General features: G+C 36.8%; 1 protein-coding gene across 8 annotated transcripts in view; it reads left to right on the forward strand.

The window, feature by feature from the left end:
* CEP44 (centrosomal protein 44) overlaps nt 1–6,657 on the forward strand; it is a 60,048-nt gene extending 53,391 nt beyond the window's left edge. For all 8 annotated transcript variants that reach the window (XR_006353602.1, XM_043971662.1, XM_043971665.1 and 5 more), the window contains 3 exons: nt 3,789–3,919; nt 4,158–4,195; nt 4,786–6,657. Coding sequence is in view for 7 of the 8 variants with exons in the window: in XM_043971662.1 (XP_043827597.1) it covers nt 3,789–3,919; nt 4,158–4,195; nt 4,786–4,834 (218 nt within the window). In the remaining variant the exon portion in view is untranslated. The remainder of the gene's footprint in view (nt 1–3,788; nt 3,920–4,157; nt 4,196–4,785) is intronic.
* The last annotated feature ends 9,837 nt before the right edge of the window (nt 6,658–16,494 follow it).

The following is a 16,494-nucleotide window of genomic DNA, read 5'->3' on the forward strand; positions in this document are numbered from 1 at the left end:
TCACATGATGGGGTTTAACTGCCAGCTTGATGCTTTGACACCATTTCTTTTGTGTAGAGTTTGGAATGGCTGAGAGGCTGTTTCCTGAGGTGGATTTTTGTTATGGGAAAGTGGGTAGTTTATTATTAGAGGCAACTGTTGATGCAATGGGTAGAGTACTGGGCCTGAAATTGGGAAGATCTGAATTCAAATCCTGTCTCAGATATTTACTAGCTGTGTGACCCTGGGTATGTCACTTAACCCGTGTCTCAATTTCCTCAATTTACAATGGAGATTATAATAGCACTACCTTACAAGTTTGTTGAGGATCACTTAAGATAATAGTTGTAATAAGCATTTAGCACAATGCCTAACACATAGTAGGTTCTATATAAATGCTTATTCCATTCCCTTCTGTACCCCACCCCATTCATGTATCTGCCTGTGTCATTTATTAGCCTAAAATATAGTGGACTTAAATATTTAGCAGATTGTGTCTTAACACACTTCTTTGTGTCTAACAACACTACACTATCAATGCACAGTGAGAAATTTTATTTTCTACAGGATTCATTCAGTTTTCTGAGAGTAAAGATGTGCTCTGTTGTGGAGTATCACTTAAAAAAGGCAGCCTATCTGTTCTACTGTGATCTCCAGAAATACCCGTGTGGATAGATTATTTTTATTAAAATTGTATGTAGACAGGAAGAAAATTATATGGGTTGGTGGTTGTTAGTGGGTTTTTTGGGTAGCTTTTATTTGGTAATACCATATGAGATTTCCTCCACATCTTTAGTATCTTCCTCTTCTCCTAATTTCTTTAGAACTGTTTCCTCAGTACCCTCAGTCAATCAACAAGTATTAATTAAGTTCTTCTTCTGTGCCAGGCACTGTGCTAGGGGCTAGAGATATGATAACAAACAAACAAACAAACTAGTCCCTGGGCTTAGATAGCATACCTTTTATCAGGGAAGACCACACACACAGGAGTATGCATAAAATGGACCAAGTCATTGAGTGGCCTCCAGCACTGTCTCTACTTGGTCTGGTCCAGTTCCCTCTCCCATCTTTGTTTTCTTAGTGCCATCTTCACTTGCCTCAATAAGCTGACTTGATTAGATAAGGCAAAATACCATCTCAAAGACCTTCTGGAAATAAATAAAACAGGGAGATGGTTGATCAGCATAGTTTTTCTTTTCCATGAGGAGAAGATCCATTACACAGAATGAATGAAAAACTGGATTTCCTGTAGGTGGTGAAGCCCTCTAGGTGTTCTGATTTGTGGGTGACATGGTACTGTTTGCATCAAGCCCCAGAATATCATAGAGTCTCCTGGACAAAATCCATAAATGTTCAAGACTGGTTGTTTGCACAGACCACAAAGTGAAGAAAGATTGATCATTATCTAAACCTGTTGGTTCCAAAGTTTTGTGGTTGTGCCAACCCCATTAGTAAAGGGAAATGTTAGAGTCTACCCTCCAATATAAGTATATTAACTTATGTATAAGTTGTAGGCATGTACTATTATGCTAGTAATTATCTGAGTTATAAAACATACGCAAAATAATAGACATTGAAAGGAGTGAGATGGATTAACTAGTATTTGGTGCAGTGGAAAGAGCACCATCTGTAGTTAGAGGACATGGGTTCAAATTCTGCCTGATGTACTATCTATATGACTTAAGGCAACTCACTTAGTCTCACTGGGCTCTTTTCCTCTTCTATAGAAGGAGGGGAATGGACTAGAATGACCTCGACTGTGCCTTCTAGCTCCATATCTTTGGTCCTAAATTTACTGAGTAGGAAAAACACACGGTCAGATTTGTACTTTGGGAAGATTACTTTTGCAGCTTCGTGGATGATAGATTGGAGTGGGGAGAAACTTGTGGCAAGGAGTCCAGTTAGAAGGTTATTGCAGTAGCTGAAGCAAGAGACGGTAAAAGCCTGAACTAGGATTCTGGCTGTATGAGTAAAGATTGGCTACATGGCATGAGAATGAATGAGGCAGAGCTAGGTGGTGCAGTAGATAGAGTGCTGGGCTTAGAGTCGGTCAAATCTTGTCTTAGACAGTTAGTAGCTGTATGACTCTGGGAAAGTCACATAACCTTGTTTGCCTCAGTTTCCTCATCTGTAAAATGAGCTGGAGAAGGAAATGGCAAACTACTCTAGTATCCTAATCAAGAAAACCCCAAATGGGGTCACAGAGAATTGGACACGACTAAAAAGTGATTGAACGACATGTGGCATGAGAATGAAAAGAGGATATGATAGTCTTAGTGATTCTTTCAACAGAAATAAGGAAATTTGGAGGGGAAACCGAGTGTATATGAGATTTTATCACAACCCATCCTTGCTCATTCTGTGTGAATCTTTGTCTATTTGAAGTATTCTCTTACCACTATCCCAGAATACAGAGTCCACCTTTCCAAGTTATGCCTGCTACTGCAGCTACAATGTGATGTGGGGAAAGTGAGGGACAGGAAGAAGAATTTTGCCTGCACAATGACTGTTATGGGTGCTAGTAATAGGCTTAGGTTATAACCACTTTGAAAGGACTGCAGAAATGTAGAAACCTGGGAGAAGGCAAAGGGAATGTTGGAGGCAATTGGCTATTGAAGAGAGGGTAGGTGGGATGTGTCTCTTCTCCACTCTAAATGGTTGATCACAATTCTTTGCGGTCATGCCAAGGTTCTCTACTTTGGAAACTACTGCTCTGTGATACATAGTTGGGTGGATAACCTACAGAGCTTCATCAGAAAATATATATTGGAAAGACTACAAAAGATAGTGAATTGGAGCCCAAAATTAAGCAAAGAATTCAAAAAGCCCACACAGAGGGTAATGAAGACTCCCATATTGAGTATGAGAAGGCTGTAACATATTACAAATGCAAGAGAAGAGCATATAAAGGCTATCAGGAATGTATGCCTGAAAAAAGGTAGAACAGAATGGGTGGCAAGACGAAAGGATGACCTGTTAGACACCCATATGCTCCATTGGTATCCATGTGATAGAAAGGGAAGTAACTAAAGGAAAGCCCCTGCACATTGGGTCAACCCTTGTGACCTATTTGAGGACATGGATGGAAGTTTCACAGGGTGAGGAGGCGGGGATGGGTTGCTATCTGCATCATTGAAGGAAATGCTCATATTAATAAGATCACAAATTCATTGAAGTATATATTTGCTAAGATATATAGACAGGTAAATATGGATGCATAAAAGGACATGGGTGACAATTTTTGTCTCCATTTTTTTTTTAGAGTAGGATCCTATGAATCAGGCATTCTAAGCATAATTGTTTAAAATTACTAATTAACTCATAGTTTCAAAAACTGCTTAAATTTTTTCCCCTCAGTTTTCATAACTTTGCACCAAGACCTAGTTCAATTTATTAGTGAGACTCTTGGGAGGCATCTTTAAATCTTGAATGAAAAGGATTTTCTATCAGGTATTCATTGCTAGCATCCTTTTAATGTAATTAAATATTAGCACTGGCAGCTTATTTTGAAAGTAATAGAATGTCGAATTTGAACATGTATTCTTAATTTGACTTGCCTTAAGTGTTTGAACTGACAATAATCAAGATAAATGTAGCATATCTTTTGTAGACTCAGAGAGAAAGAACTTCATGTAGCATATATACATGTTATAGTAAAGGACAATGAGGACATATCTTGGACCTGTACCAGTAGCCTTTTTATATCTAAACAGTACCTTCTTTTCTGTCACATACTGTAAATCAGACTGTTCGATAGTTGACCCCACTGTGAGAGCAGAAAGACAAACTTAAAATGATTTTCTCCACAGATAGAAAACGGAAAGAGGAGATGCCAGAGAGCCTTCATCAGCAGTCGTCTGGATACAACTTACTATTATCCGCAGATTCCTCTCCCCAACCCAGTGCCATTAATTACTTTGGTTTGACAGAAGCTTCAAAGGTAAGCAAAATTGGTGAATGCTTAGTTGATATTCTTATGAGGTCAGGAGAACAAGTGAGCATTAGTTTTTGTCATACTGGCAAAAAGAAAAGCAAAAGTATTCAAAAATAACTTAGTTTCTCATAAAAATTCTGATATGTAAACTAATATTTCAAACTGTTTTATAGGATCAGGGTCTTCTTTTTGAAGTGAGTTATTTTAGAAAAATTATCTAACTTTGTTGCTTTTTAAATTACAGGAGACAACAATGGAGAAAATAGAAAGGATAAAAAAAATGTAAGTAATAGAAAAGGGCAGCAAGAATTCATTTCTCTGTAGGGAATTGTATTGGACTAAGGTACCTATAGAGTGTACATGTGTTCCAAACCAAAGGTCTCTCAATCAGGTGTGGAATTTTCTCAGGACTCTGGAGGATAATAAATCCACCTTCAGTTATATGTTTGTGGGATGAGTCATTGTTTGGGTTTCTAACTAGTAATGTAAAGGGTTGTTAATGGAATTAACTGGGGATTAAAAAGTCCAGTTTGAGGTGATGGTTAATAAGAGCATTATCTATCATTTCATTAACAAAACACTCAACAATATTTGTGGTAAGCTGTTTTAAAATGGCTTGTTTTTTAATATTGTAAAAATGATAAGTGAAAAAGCCCTCTCATTATGAAAGTCATTTCTCTTGCTTGTTTTAGATTATAAATATTATAAGGAAGAAGGAATTGTAATTGACTCTTCATTTTCTTTGCATAGCTTTTTAAAAAATTAATTGTAACTGCCTCCTCCTGTAAGCATTAAAAATTGTTTTAGGGTTTGGAAAATTTTAATTTCTTAAATAGCCTATTTTATTGTAATAATTTTTAAAACATTTTTAGGTTTCAAGAAACTGCTGACTTGTTGAAGTATTCAAACAACTCATCTTAGAATTATGTCCATGGACTTCTGAGACTCCAAACTGAACGTTTTCTTTAAGTTTTATTTGCACAGTTTAAAATATATATTGATATTGCTACATTGAGAATTCCATTTGGTGTATTCATTACTGAAGAAATAATTTAATTTTTTTGAGCTGTAATTATACTATTTTACTGTGTTTGAGCTTTTCGTGGGGAAAATAATTCCTGTTGTTGCAGTAGATTTCTTTTGCAGAGTGAAGTCATTACAGCAGTGTATTTTTGTGTTGACATTTGTTGGCAGTGTGCTAAGTAATATGTTTTTTAAAGTGCAGGCTTGAGGACCACAGTTTACATCCTGTTGGAAACTCTCCAGCGGGGACTTGCATATTGCACCCAAGAGATTTTCATGCATACCATTTTGCCATCTGTGTAGTCGAATAAGTTGTAATGAAAAGTTAAATGTACACATTGAGAATGAAAATGTTTGTGTATTTTAAAAAATACAACTTTTTTTTTCCAACTTAGAAAAGTAGTGATGCATTAGATTCTCAATTACCGTTGAAGAAGTGGAGGTCATTGTGATCCTGTATTTCTATATTTGTGTGTAGATCTAAAGTCTTACTGTGAAAAAGGTGTTGAGTGTTTTAGTGCCATATTCAGTAACACATTTGAAGACCAGCAGCACAGATGGAGACCATCCAGAGTCACAAAGATATATAGCAAGCTTGGGGGGGGGGGAGCACTAAGATTTGAAGTTATAAATTTCCTTGGAGATGTGGATAATATTGATTGAAGGTTTACATGGAATTGAGTCAGTATAAAAAAGGGAATTTAACAATTCCTCAATTTTAAAAACTCAAAACACAAGTTTGCTGTGAACAGGCTTCAAGAGAAGGTAATTCCTTTATTATGAAGGGGGGAAATAGCTTTTTCCTTTAATTGTCTTTTCCCCTAAATGTATATGATTAACTTAAAATTTTAACTTAAAATGTTTTGTATGGCACTAAAGTAAATAAAATTATGTTAACTTAAGGCATTACCAGTGCAATATTTTTTACACGAGTTTACAAATTCTGAATGTTTTAGATTATGGCTACTGCTCACATTTACATAGGAGTTTAAGATTAAAAAATTATTTTCTCACAACAGCCCTAGGAGTTATAAGCAATGTAGATAGTTGGTTTTTAATAGTATAATTGTTTATTATTGGGTTATTATCCAAAGATTTATAGTTGAAAAAGAAGCAAATATTATTAATGGAACAAATTTCTGGGCTGACTTAAATTGCCTCTTCAATGGAATTATAGCGCCACCTTGTGGATCCTCTCTACTTGACACAGCAAAACCATTCATGTTCTACAGAGTTGTCTTAAGAACATGGGAAGACAAGGCTCTGAATGACTTTACTTAGGTTGTTGTTTGGTCGTGGTCATGGTGCTGGTGCTGGTGCTGGTGCTGGTGGTTGAAAAGGATAATTAAAAAGCTGGCACTTTTTTTTAACTCCACACACAGCATGTTAAATAACCAGAAATTTTTGCTTTATTCTTGAATATGTGTATATGAAATTTTGACTTTTATCTATAGCATCATCAAATGTGCCCTCCCACACCTAACAGGCATATAACCCCAAATTTTGTAATCAGAGTATATTAAGTACACTAAGTAAGAGAAATCATTACTTAAGGGAAACTTATTGTCCTGTGGTACAATTCTATAATAATGAATTACCCAGATAATGTGAATGGTTACTTGTTCAAAAAAATGCTGGAATTACTAGAATGAATGGGTCCTCCCTTGAAGTTTGAAGGAAAGAAATAACTTAAAAAATAAAAGTTATTACTGCTTCAAAAATCAAGTACTTGGCATAAATTATTAAAAACCGGTATTGTTTTTAACTGGGAAAGAGATTCAGACAATGATAAAACATCATTTCAAGTAATCTCTCAATTACCCTGTCAATTTTCTTTAAAAAAATTTTTTTTCAATTAACAAGCATTAATTTTCTGTCTTTCCCACCGTTTGAAAAACAAACAAAAAAAGAAACTTGTAAGAAATAAGCATAATAAAAAATTCCTTCATTAAACATATGCAAACATATTCATTGTTTTCTACATCTTGAGTCCATTTACTACTTTGTCAGGAGGTATGGATCACATGCTTTATTAGTCATCTTGACTCTTGATGGGACACTACATCGATCAGAATTCTTAATTTTCAGTTGAACATTTATTTTTCTCTCCCTCCTTCCTCCAAAGAGAGGGGCAAAGAAACCCAAACAAACCAAAAACTTGTAAGAAATAATCTAAGTTTGGGGGCAGCTAGGTGGCATAGTGGATAAAGCACCGGCCCTGGATTCAGGAGTACCTGAGTTCAAATCTGGCCTCAGACACTTGACACTTAACTAGCTGTGTGACCCTGGGCAAGTCACAACCCTCATTGCCCTGCAAAAAAAAAAAAAGAAGAAATAATCAAAGTTCAGCAAAACAATGTCCACATTTGCTACCAAAAAAAGTCATTCATCTTTAATTTATTGCTTAAGGAGATGGATGGGATTCTTTATCAGTCCTTAAGCTTTTTAATTTGTCATTACATTGATCAGAGGTAAGTCTTTCAAACTTGCTTGTCTTTAGAATGTTACCAAATAGCTTGTTCTTCTGGTTCTGCTCACCTCACTAATACTTCATAAAGGACTTTGTAGAGTTCTCCAACCCAGTCCTTTTTCATCACTTCTTGAAATTAGGTTTCAGAGTGAGTGGTGTATCCAATTGTATTGGTAGAGGAAGTTCCCTACCAAGACCACTCATACACTAATGAAATCTCCTCCCCCACCAAAACAAAAAAAAAAACCATTAAGAACGATACAGAAAAATGTGGGAAGATTTCTGATCTGTTGTTGAGTGAAGGGAGGAGAAGCAGGGTAGCAGTTACACAAAAATGACAATAATGCCTTGAGAAACAATAAGACGATACTATTATCATGATGGTTTATCCCCAAAGGAAAGATGGGAAAAATAACCTCTTTTGCAGAGGTTTGAGACTGGGTACAGAACATTAAATACTGTTCTCAATTGAGTTGGTTAAGTTTTTCTCTCTTTTGGGGGGATGGGGGAAATTTACATAGGAGGGCTTGCTGGGGAATGAAGAAAGATATTTGGAAATGAAAGTGATATGAAAACAAAAGATACCCTTGATATTTGTTAAAAGCTCATATAAGCTGAAAATTAGAAATTAAAAATAGCTTTAGACAAATTCATTGGCAGTCTTCAAGAAAAGTAATGTGGCCATTTGTGGAATATTGTAGGAGGCATTCTTTCTCAAAGAAATATTGGACTAGCCCAGTGCTTCTTAAACTTTTTCCACTTGAAACCCCTTTTGGCCCAAGAAAATTTTACATGACCCCAGGTATGTATGTATATAAAAATAGGTATGCATAACCTTTTATTGTTGCCAGTTTTTTGAGAGGCCCCACATTCAGTTATGTAACCCTATTTGGGGTTATTACCCACATTTTAAGAAACTAGGAACTAGCCAGCCACTTATGCCCCTTCCAACTCTTAACATTTTGTTATTTGAAGGACAGAACCTAAAAAGAGGGAAGGGTTAATTCAAAAGAGGGTAACAGTGTTCTCTCTCTTCTACATGTCTTGTTGCAAGTGCAAGGGATAAAATAAGTGTGGCTAGCTGGATAGGGGGTAATTCTTATTTTCAGTCCTTTCATAAAGCGTATTATTTCTGGGGTGAAAATAGATCCACAGTCATTCATTATGTTTCAGTTTTCATAGTTCCTTAAATTGGATGAGTTTATTGGGAATCCTTGAGCTTATTGTGTTGACTTCTTAAGACATTCTTCATTAGGAAATTATACTGCTAATCTATCTGATATAGAGAGTGGTTAAGATCTCCTAAGGGCAAGATTATTGAGAAAAATCAGTTACTGTTGGTTTGTTACAGTATAATATTACATTTAAGTCAGTACTGCAGGTAGAGCCATGAAAGGAACAGACAGCTGTTTTGGGGGTAGGAGGAAGTAAGGAGAAAGGTGTCTTTGGTTTGACAGGAAAGAGGAAAGCCCTCACTCCAGGTTGAGAAGGGGAAGCAAGTGAGAAACAACTTCAGGCAGAAGAAGAATGAGTTTACCACAGTTGTAAAACAGTTGCTAAAATTACACACATTAAGACTGTTGCAAAGAGTGATTTTAACAATTTTCTCATCATAAACAAAAACCATGAAGTTTGTCTAGAGGTATTAAAACTTAAATTATCTTTACCAACCAGAAAACTTAAACCTTGATTTCTGATATTTCCCCAGTATGAATTTTTGCTCTAGTAACTGGGATGTGATTCCAATACTATTCAAAAATAGAACACAAATTTTGCCTGATGTTATTTAAAGGATAAAGATTTATTATTGTCCCATTTGTTTATTATGGTAAAAGATCACTGCCTAAAACTAAATCCAGGGGACTAAAGATGAATTGTGCCACCCATCTCCTACTGGAGGGGTAAAAGACTAGGGTGAGACATTAATTTCTGGACATTTGTTTTCCTATGAGTGTTACAAGAGTGTTTTGTTTTTAATTGGGGGGTAATTGATGGAAAGGGGAAAGAATAATTTTTAAAATTTAAGAATTTCATTTTAAAAGCTTTTCAAGGCTTCAGCAAACCTGTAATGAATAAATATCCATTGCAGCCTTTTGATTGACTTAGAGAGTTTAATTCTTATGGAATCCTTAAGAAGAAGACCACCAAGCCATGTGACTTAAACTCTTACTTAAATGGAATTTTGGAGTAGATTGAATTTATTAAGCTGGATAAAATAGCTTTTACTGTAATAAGATAGCAGCAGCCTTCTCCTCCGTCAGTACTCTACCCTTGGGAAATTAGGTGAAATGTAATCCAGTTATATTCAGTGGTAGATTTAGAGTAGTTATCTCAAGTCAGATAATATGATATTTACAAGAAAACAGTTATTAGGTGAAAAATAGCCACACATGCCATTCAGATCATGTATGTGCTATGCCGTTTATTCTACTATTTAAAAATACCCTATTTAAAAAATGATAGGCAGGTTGTTCGACCCTTTTGTTTAATGCCCTTCTTCATAGTGCCCTTCACATGGTTGACAGGCACTTGGGGAAGCATTAAAGAGAATCTCGTCAACTTTACAAACTACAACACTTCTTAATCTCAAATACATTGCAGGTTTAATTTTTACTTTTTTAATGATCCCTAGGCTTGTCTGTCTCAGTTCTTTAAAACTCACAGATGTAGAAAAGGAGGTGTGTAAAGCTTTTAGGATTTTTTTTTAGCTTTAAATTTATTAAACCATAAAATGAAAACTTTCAGTGCCTTAAATATGTTTTTCATGAAAATGACAAGCTTCTTTAGCAACTAAAACTTTTTCAAGTGTGAAGGAAACTGGAAAGGAGGACCCCTCATTAGGTAGGAGACAACCTAAAATTAAAGGTCTAGTTGCTTTGGAAATTTGGGGAATGGTTAATTCCATACTAATTTGTTTGGTTGGGAATATACTTTTTTTTCTTTTCTTTTTGCAGGGCAATGGGGGTTAAGTGACTTGCCCTGGGTCACATAGCTAGTAAGTGTCAAATGTCTGAGGCCAGATTTGAACTCGGGTCCTCCTGAATCCAGGCCAGTGCTTTATCCACTGTGCCACCTAGCTGCCCTCACATGAGCTGAATCTTGAAGGGGATTCCAAGCTGCAGGGAAGAGATTGAAAGCATTCCAGACATGGGAAAGAAAGGACACAGGAAATGCAAAGTTGGATTCGAGGGGTAGCAAGTAGGCTGAAACATAAGAGTATAGGAGGAAGAATAAATTCAAATGTGTCTGGAATGTAGCTGGGGTCCTCCTGTGAAGCTAAGAAGTCTGCAGAGATGCTTTAACAATTGGGAAGAGGGATTGTTGGATAACAGGTACCCAGCAATGATTATAGTTTTTAAAGGGGCTGTATATGGAGGGGAAAAAATGAGTATTTCAAGAGTTTCTTTCCTATTTCTTGTTAGTGTGAAAGGATTTGATACCTTGGGCACCCTATTCTGTACCATTTCCCCTGTCCTGCTGCACAATGTGGTTTAAGAGGTAAGGTAGTTTTTCTCCTGCGCACTCCAAGGATTAACACCAGTAAGGTCATGGATCGGTCAGATAACGTGGTGGTGCCTACGCTACCCTCTTCTAAGTCCTATTTTTCACCTAATTGCTTTTTCTCTTATAGAATTCTTTCACATAGCAACATTGGTTCTGCTCATTTTCTTGCTACCGGATGGCAATGTCAGCCACGGTGAACTGAACCAAGGGCTCTGTCCGGCATGTATGGGGAGCTCCCTCTACTGTCACATACACAGAACTTCCCTAGTAACTCCTCAGGCGAAGAAGGTATGCTACCTTCCAGAGGGAATGGAAAAATAACTGTCCACTTAAGCTCACTCACTTACCTTTGTGGCTATACTGGCTTGAGTCTACTAGGAGTATATTCCTAGCGACTGTCTCCGACTCTACAATTACTAAAACAAATGTCTAAACTCTGATTTCTATTAAATGTGTAATTCTGACCTTCCTCCAGGTAATTTGCATTGGCAAGAAGAAAAATACAAATTGGACTTAGAAAAACCTTGATCATTTAGATTTCCTTCTCTTCTCTCTGGTTTTAATAGAGTCCCAAATGAATAATGATAAACTAAAAATAACTGCTTAAAATAATACTTCTAAATTCTAGCTGCTCAATCAACTTTTTCTGTAAGGATAGGCAAGAGCAAGAAGCAGATGAAGGCAGATGAGAGTGAAATAAAAGTTTACTGCCGAGAGAGCACAAGGGTGACCCAAATGAGTTTTAGCAATACATAGCTTTTACTTCATGTCCGATTGGTCCTAGCAGTCATTGGCCTATTCCATTTCTGCATTGCAGTGTCACTGGGTGTTGAGGGTTCCTCTCTTCGTGCTTTAAGATTTTCCCATGAACCTAGTGGCAGAAGAACTCAACAAATAAGCAATTTCCCATGTCAATGAACAGGAATTTTAAGGAAACCTCAAAGTGCAATTCAAGTTGAGACCCACTAGGTGAGGAAAGATAGAACTGTACCAATTTCCTGTTGGTTATGTGCTTTATTTAGCTTCCTGTCTGACTGTATTCAGAATTATAAATACAAGTTGGTCTTCCCTGTTGCAAGAGAAAATGAAAAGATTTGAGGAATATTTCTCAATAACCATGCTTCTTAGAGAGTCTAAAGAGTTACCAAAAAGTACAAAAGAAATTAGATGGGGAAAAAACTGAAAAGAAAAAGATGACAAGATTGTGAAAGGGGATGAAAGTCACTATTGTAAATTGTATGTTTCCAAATGAGAAGCATACTTGTCATTGCTATGTATGCATTTCCCCAAGTTTATTGTCTGGATACTATGAAACAAGAGGACAAGAAAATTTGCCCAAAATATATTCAGACCCTTCATTTCGTTGAACGACTAACACATGGATTACAAGAATTTCAAGTGAAATCAAAGTCCTGGGTAGGACATTCACAGGTATGAGATCATAGGATAAGATTGCATCTTTCCTACTAGTTGAATGTTGGGAGAGAATACCTGTCTTTGTCGATGGTATCAAAAAGCAGAATTTGGATTTCCAGTTTGTTCTGTAGGAACAATGAACTTTTGAAGTCTAAGCAAAAGTTGTTTAGCTGGGGCAGCTAAGTGGCAGTGAATAAAGCAGTGGTCTTGGATTCAGGAGGACCTGAGTTCAAATCCAGACACTTGACACTTAGTAGCTGTATGACCCTGGGCAAGTCACTTAACCCTCATTCCCCCGGGTGGGGGGGACGGGACAAAAAGTTGTTTAGCAGATTTATTGACCTGATCAAGAGGGGTATAAACTGAGTTTTGAGGTAGGGGGAGAGGGCAGTGGTACTCAGAAGAAAATTGAAGACTATCAGGAACATTACTTAAAACCTTAGCTATTGTTTTGGTCTAGGCCTGACTCTGGCTTGCAGTAGTTTGTGCTATTGGAACAAAAAAGAGATTCACTTAGCTGTAGCAGGAGGAGGGTATTCAACAAGAAATTTATTGAAAACATTCTGAACGGATTTAACTAAGCTTCCTTACTTGTGCTGTTAATCACAAGCGCATGCCTGGAGATCCTTGTAGCTATTTATTATTCAGGTGGTTGTTTGTCCTTCATTCTGAAGAGGACCATGAGATTAGGGTGATGTCATGACTTTCAGTGAATTGGATTTAAGTGAGGGAGGGCTGTGCAACTGGGTCCAGTGGCAAGATATACATCAGGACACCTGGAGATAGCCCCAGATGTTTAAGGCAGTTGGGGTTAAGTGACTTGCCCAGGATCACCTAGCTAGTAAATATCTGAGGTGAGATTTGAACTACAGTCCTCCCAACTTCAGGGCCAGTGCTCTATCCACTGTGCCACCTAGCTACCCATTCCTATTCAAGTAACCAGAAAGTCACCTCAACAATATGAGCCTTTAGTCTCTTGAGCCAATCAAGCCTTGGGGGTGGAAAGAAAACCTGGCCTAACTTGTAGGGGAGTACGGGTTCAGTTATTGCTCCCACTGCAAATGTATCTTGACACAGCGTGGTTAATAAATTAAGGAGTTTTATGTTTGTTTCTTTATTAGAATTTCAATTACACAGGTTTCACCAAAACTTTACGAGGTAAGACTCATGGATGGAAGCTTACCTGTCTTGCAACAGTCTCTCTCCCTCTCTACCCCCTGGCTCAGTCATCTAAAGCTTTGAGGAAATGAAAAGTGTGTGGGAAGGAGAGGAAAGTCAGGGCTAAGTAAGGCAGAGAAGGACTGTGATGGCAGTTAGAAACTTGGAGGGCTACCAGGGCCTAATCTAAGGGGTGGAGACTTTTCTATTACCTGAATTCCAACTACACTTGAAGTTCTTTTTTTTTTCTTTTTCTCATGCTTTATTGGTGATGGAACATACTTGGACATGATCATCACCATATGTTTAAATACAAGTCAACCTTTTAACTACTTTATTATACGTTATTAGTCTGTTTAGACCACAGCATGTCCGTAGGTGTTTCACCATGCATAGCTCTTTGTAAAATAGCCTTCTGGACTCTAAGTCCAGTACTCTATCTGCTATGGCGCCGGGCTGCTTAGAAAGTACTTAATGGTTTTATGTACTGATGGGATATTGCTATTCAGCCTCCGACACTAATTAGTTGTGTGGCGGTGGATAACCCACTTCATGTCCCTGACCCTTAGCTAAAATGAAGGTGTTTGGTGGGAAGAAAACTTAGACAAACATGGCCATGTTGGAGCTATCATGTGAAATTTGAAATACAAAATAAAAACAAGTTGTATGTAGCAGAGATTCATAATATCATTTGCGTTTCTCTTCTGTTTCTTGTATAGGGAAATGTTCATGCATTTTGTTTTTTGCCAAGTTCATGATCATAAAAAGTAAAATTTTAAATTAAAAAATGAGGGGATTAGACGAGGAAGTTCCTTTTGGGTCTAAAATACCACAAGTTATTCAAATGGACAGTTCCCATGATCTTACTCTTGGATACTTACACAGCTAATTTCCCTGGGAGATTGTCACTGAGTCTGGAATTTGAGTAGCCATCAGACACCATTACTCCAGATACCATGCCAGTACTTCTAGCTGGAAAAACCAGAAGAAAAAATGGGTTTATTTACTTTTTTAAAATTACATTTTATTTTAAACTTACCATTGGACACCATTACAACCATTTAAACTTTGTTTTAATGGCTTTACATTTAAATAATTTCAATACATAATGTCATAACAGTATTTCAGTTACTCTAAGACCCCATCAGGATTTTTTTTGTCCATTCATTCTCATTTGCTGTTCCTTCCATAATCAATATTAATATTTGTTATTAGAGTATACTTTTATTACAGATATCACTCAATATAAGAAATCCCTAACCAGTGCTTAGCAATGAAAGTGTATGGATAAAGTGATAGATTTCAAGTCACAAAGACCTGAGTTCAAATCCAGTCTTAGAAATTAGCTGTGTGACCTCGGGTAAGTCACCTAACCTTTGTCTAACTCAATTTCCCCATTTGTAAAATGGTAAAATAATAGCACCTACCTCTGGGGTGTTTGTGAGGATCAAATGAGATGATATTTGCAAAGCACTTTACAAACTTTAATGTGCTAGATAAATACCAGCTATTATTACTATTATTATTAAGCCCAGCTATTAATCTTTTTAATAAATGAAGTATTTTTATTATTTTTCAGTTACATATAAGGATAGTTTTCAACATTTGTTTTCATAGGATTTTTAGTTCTAAATTTTTCTCCCACCCTCTCTTTTCTCCTTCCTTCCCAACACAGAAAGCAATCTGATATGTTATATATGTACAATCACATTAAACATATTTCTGCATTAGCCATCTTGCCAGCTATTAATCTTAAGGAGCAGCTAGGTGGTGCAGTGGATAGAACACTGAGCTTGAATCAGGAAGATCATCTTTTTAAGTTCAAATCCTGCCTCAGATACGTAATAACTGTGTGACCTTGGACAAGTCACTTAACCCTGTTTGCCCTAGTTCTTCATCTGTAAAATGAGCTAGAAAAGGAAATGGCATTCCACTATCTTTTGCCAAGAAAACATCAAATGGGGTCATGAAGGCTTGGCCAAGACTGAACAATAATTAATGAATTATAGAAAGGCTCTAGGTGCCCTTATTCCTAATAAGAAAATCTTGACTTTGTATTAGCAATATTTTTTCCACAGACCTAGGAACAGCAGTAGCTCTGAATGCCATGATCTCTATAACCCTTCTAAGTAATGCTTGCCGACAGCAAGAAATTTGAAGCCTCAGCTCTGTGAGCTGGGTCACTGTCTGAATTTTTATCAAATGCACATGAATACCTACCAACTTATTCACAACATCTAGCCTCTTAGTCACCATAATTCAATACATGTTTACTCACTATAATTCCCTACTATATACACTTTTGGTTTTCTATCATCTTAATTAAAGGATTATGTGGCAGACATACTGTTTGTAGCCAGCAAAGACCCTTCTATCCTTTGCTTCTTTCCACATACATGGCTCATTATTCCTCTTAGAAATGCCACAAATGTTCTTCATAAAATTCTTTGGGTCCTTGAAATTGTGATGTTACATTTATGATGGCAATCCTCAACTTAAGATAGAACAAAGTTATTCTACTAAATGATCTAATTTACTTTTCCTAAAAAATAAACAAAATTTGCCAGGGCAATGTATTAAATATGATCAATTATAAGTTCTAAACTCATGTTGATCTTTTAAAAAAATTCTTTGTTATATACAAAACCAACTCAAGGGGGCAGCTAGGTGGCGCAGTGGATAAAGCACCGGCCCTGGATTCAGGAGGACCTGAGTTCAAATCCGGCCTCAGACCCTTGACACTTACTAGCTGTGTGACCCTGGGCAAGTCACTTAACCCCCATTGCCCTGAAAAAAACAAAAAAAACCAACTCAAGCTGTTAAATGTCTCTGGGGCTTCACTTTTTTAAAAATATTTTTTTTGGTACTCTTTTTGCTTTCTTTTTTGTATCTCTGTAACTACCTATTAATTCATTCCCCAAGCCCTTGATTGTTCAGTAGATAGAACACTAGCCCTGGTGTCAAGAGGATCTGAGTTCAAATCTCACCTCAGACACTAGCTATGTGACTC

The sequence above is a fragment of the Dromiciops gliroides genome, chromosome 6 (genome assembly GCF_019393635.1).
Source record: "Dromiciops gliroides isolate mDroGli1 chromosome 6, mDroGli1.pri, whole genome shotgun sequence".
Taxonomy (NCBI): Eukaryota; Metazoa; Chordata; class Mammalia; order Microbiotheria; family Microbiotheriidae; genus Dromiciops; species Dromiciops gliroides.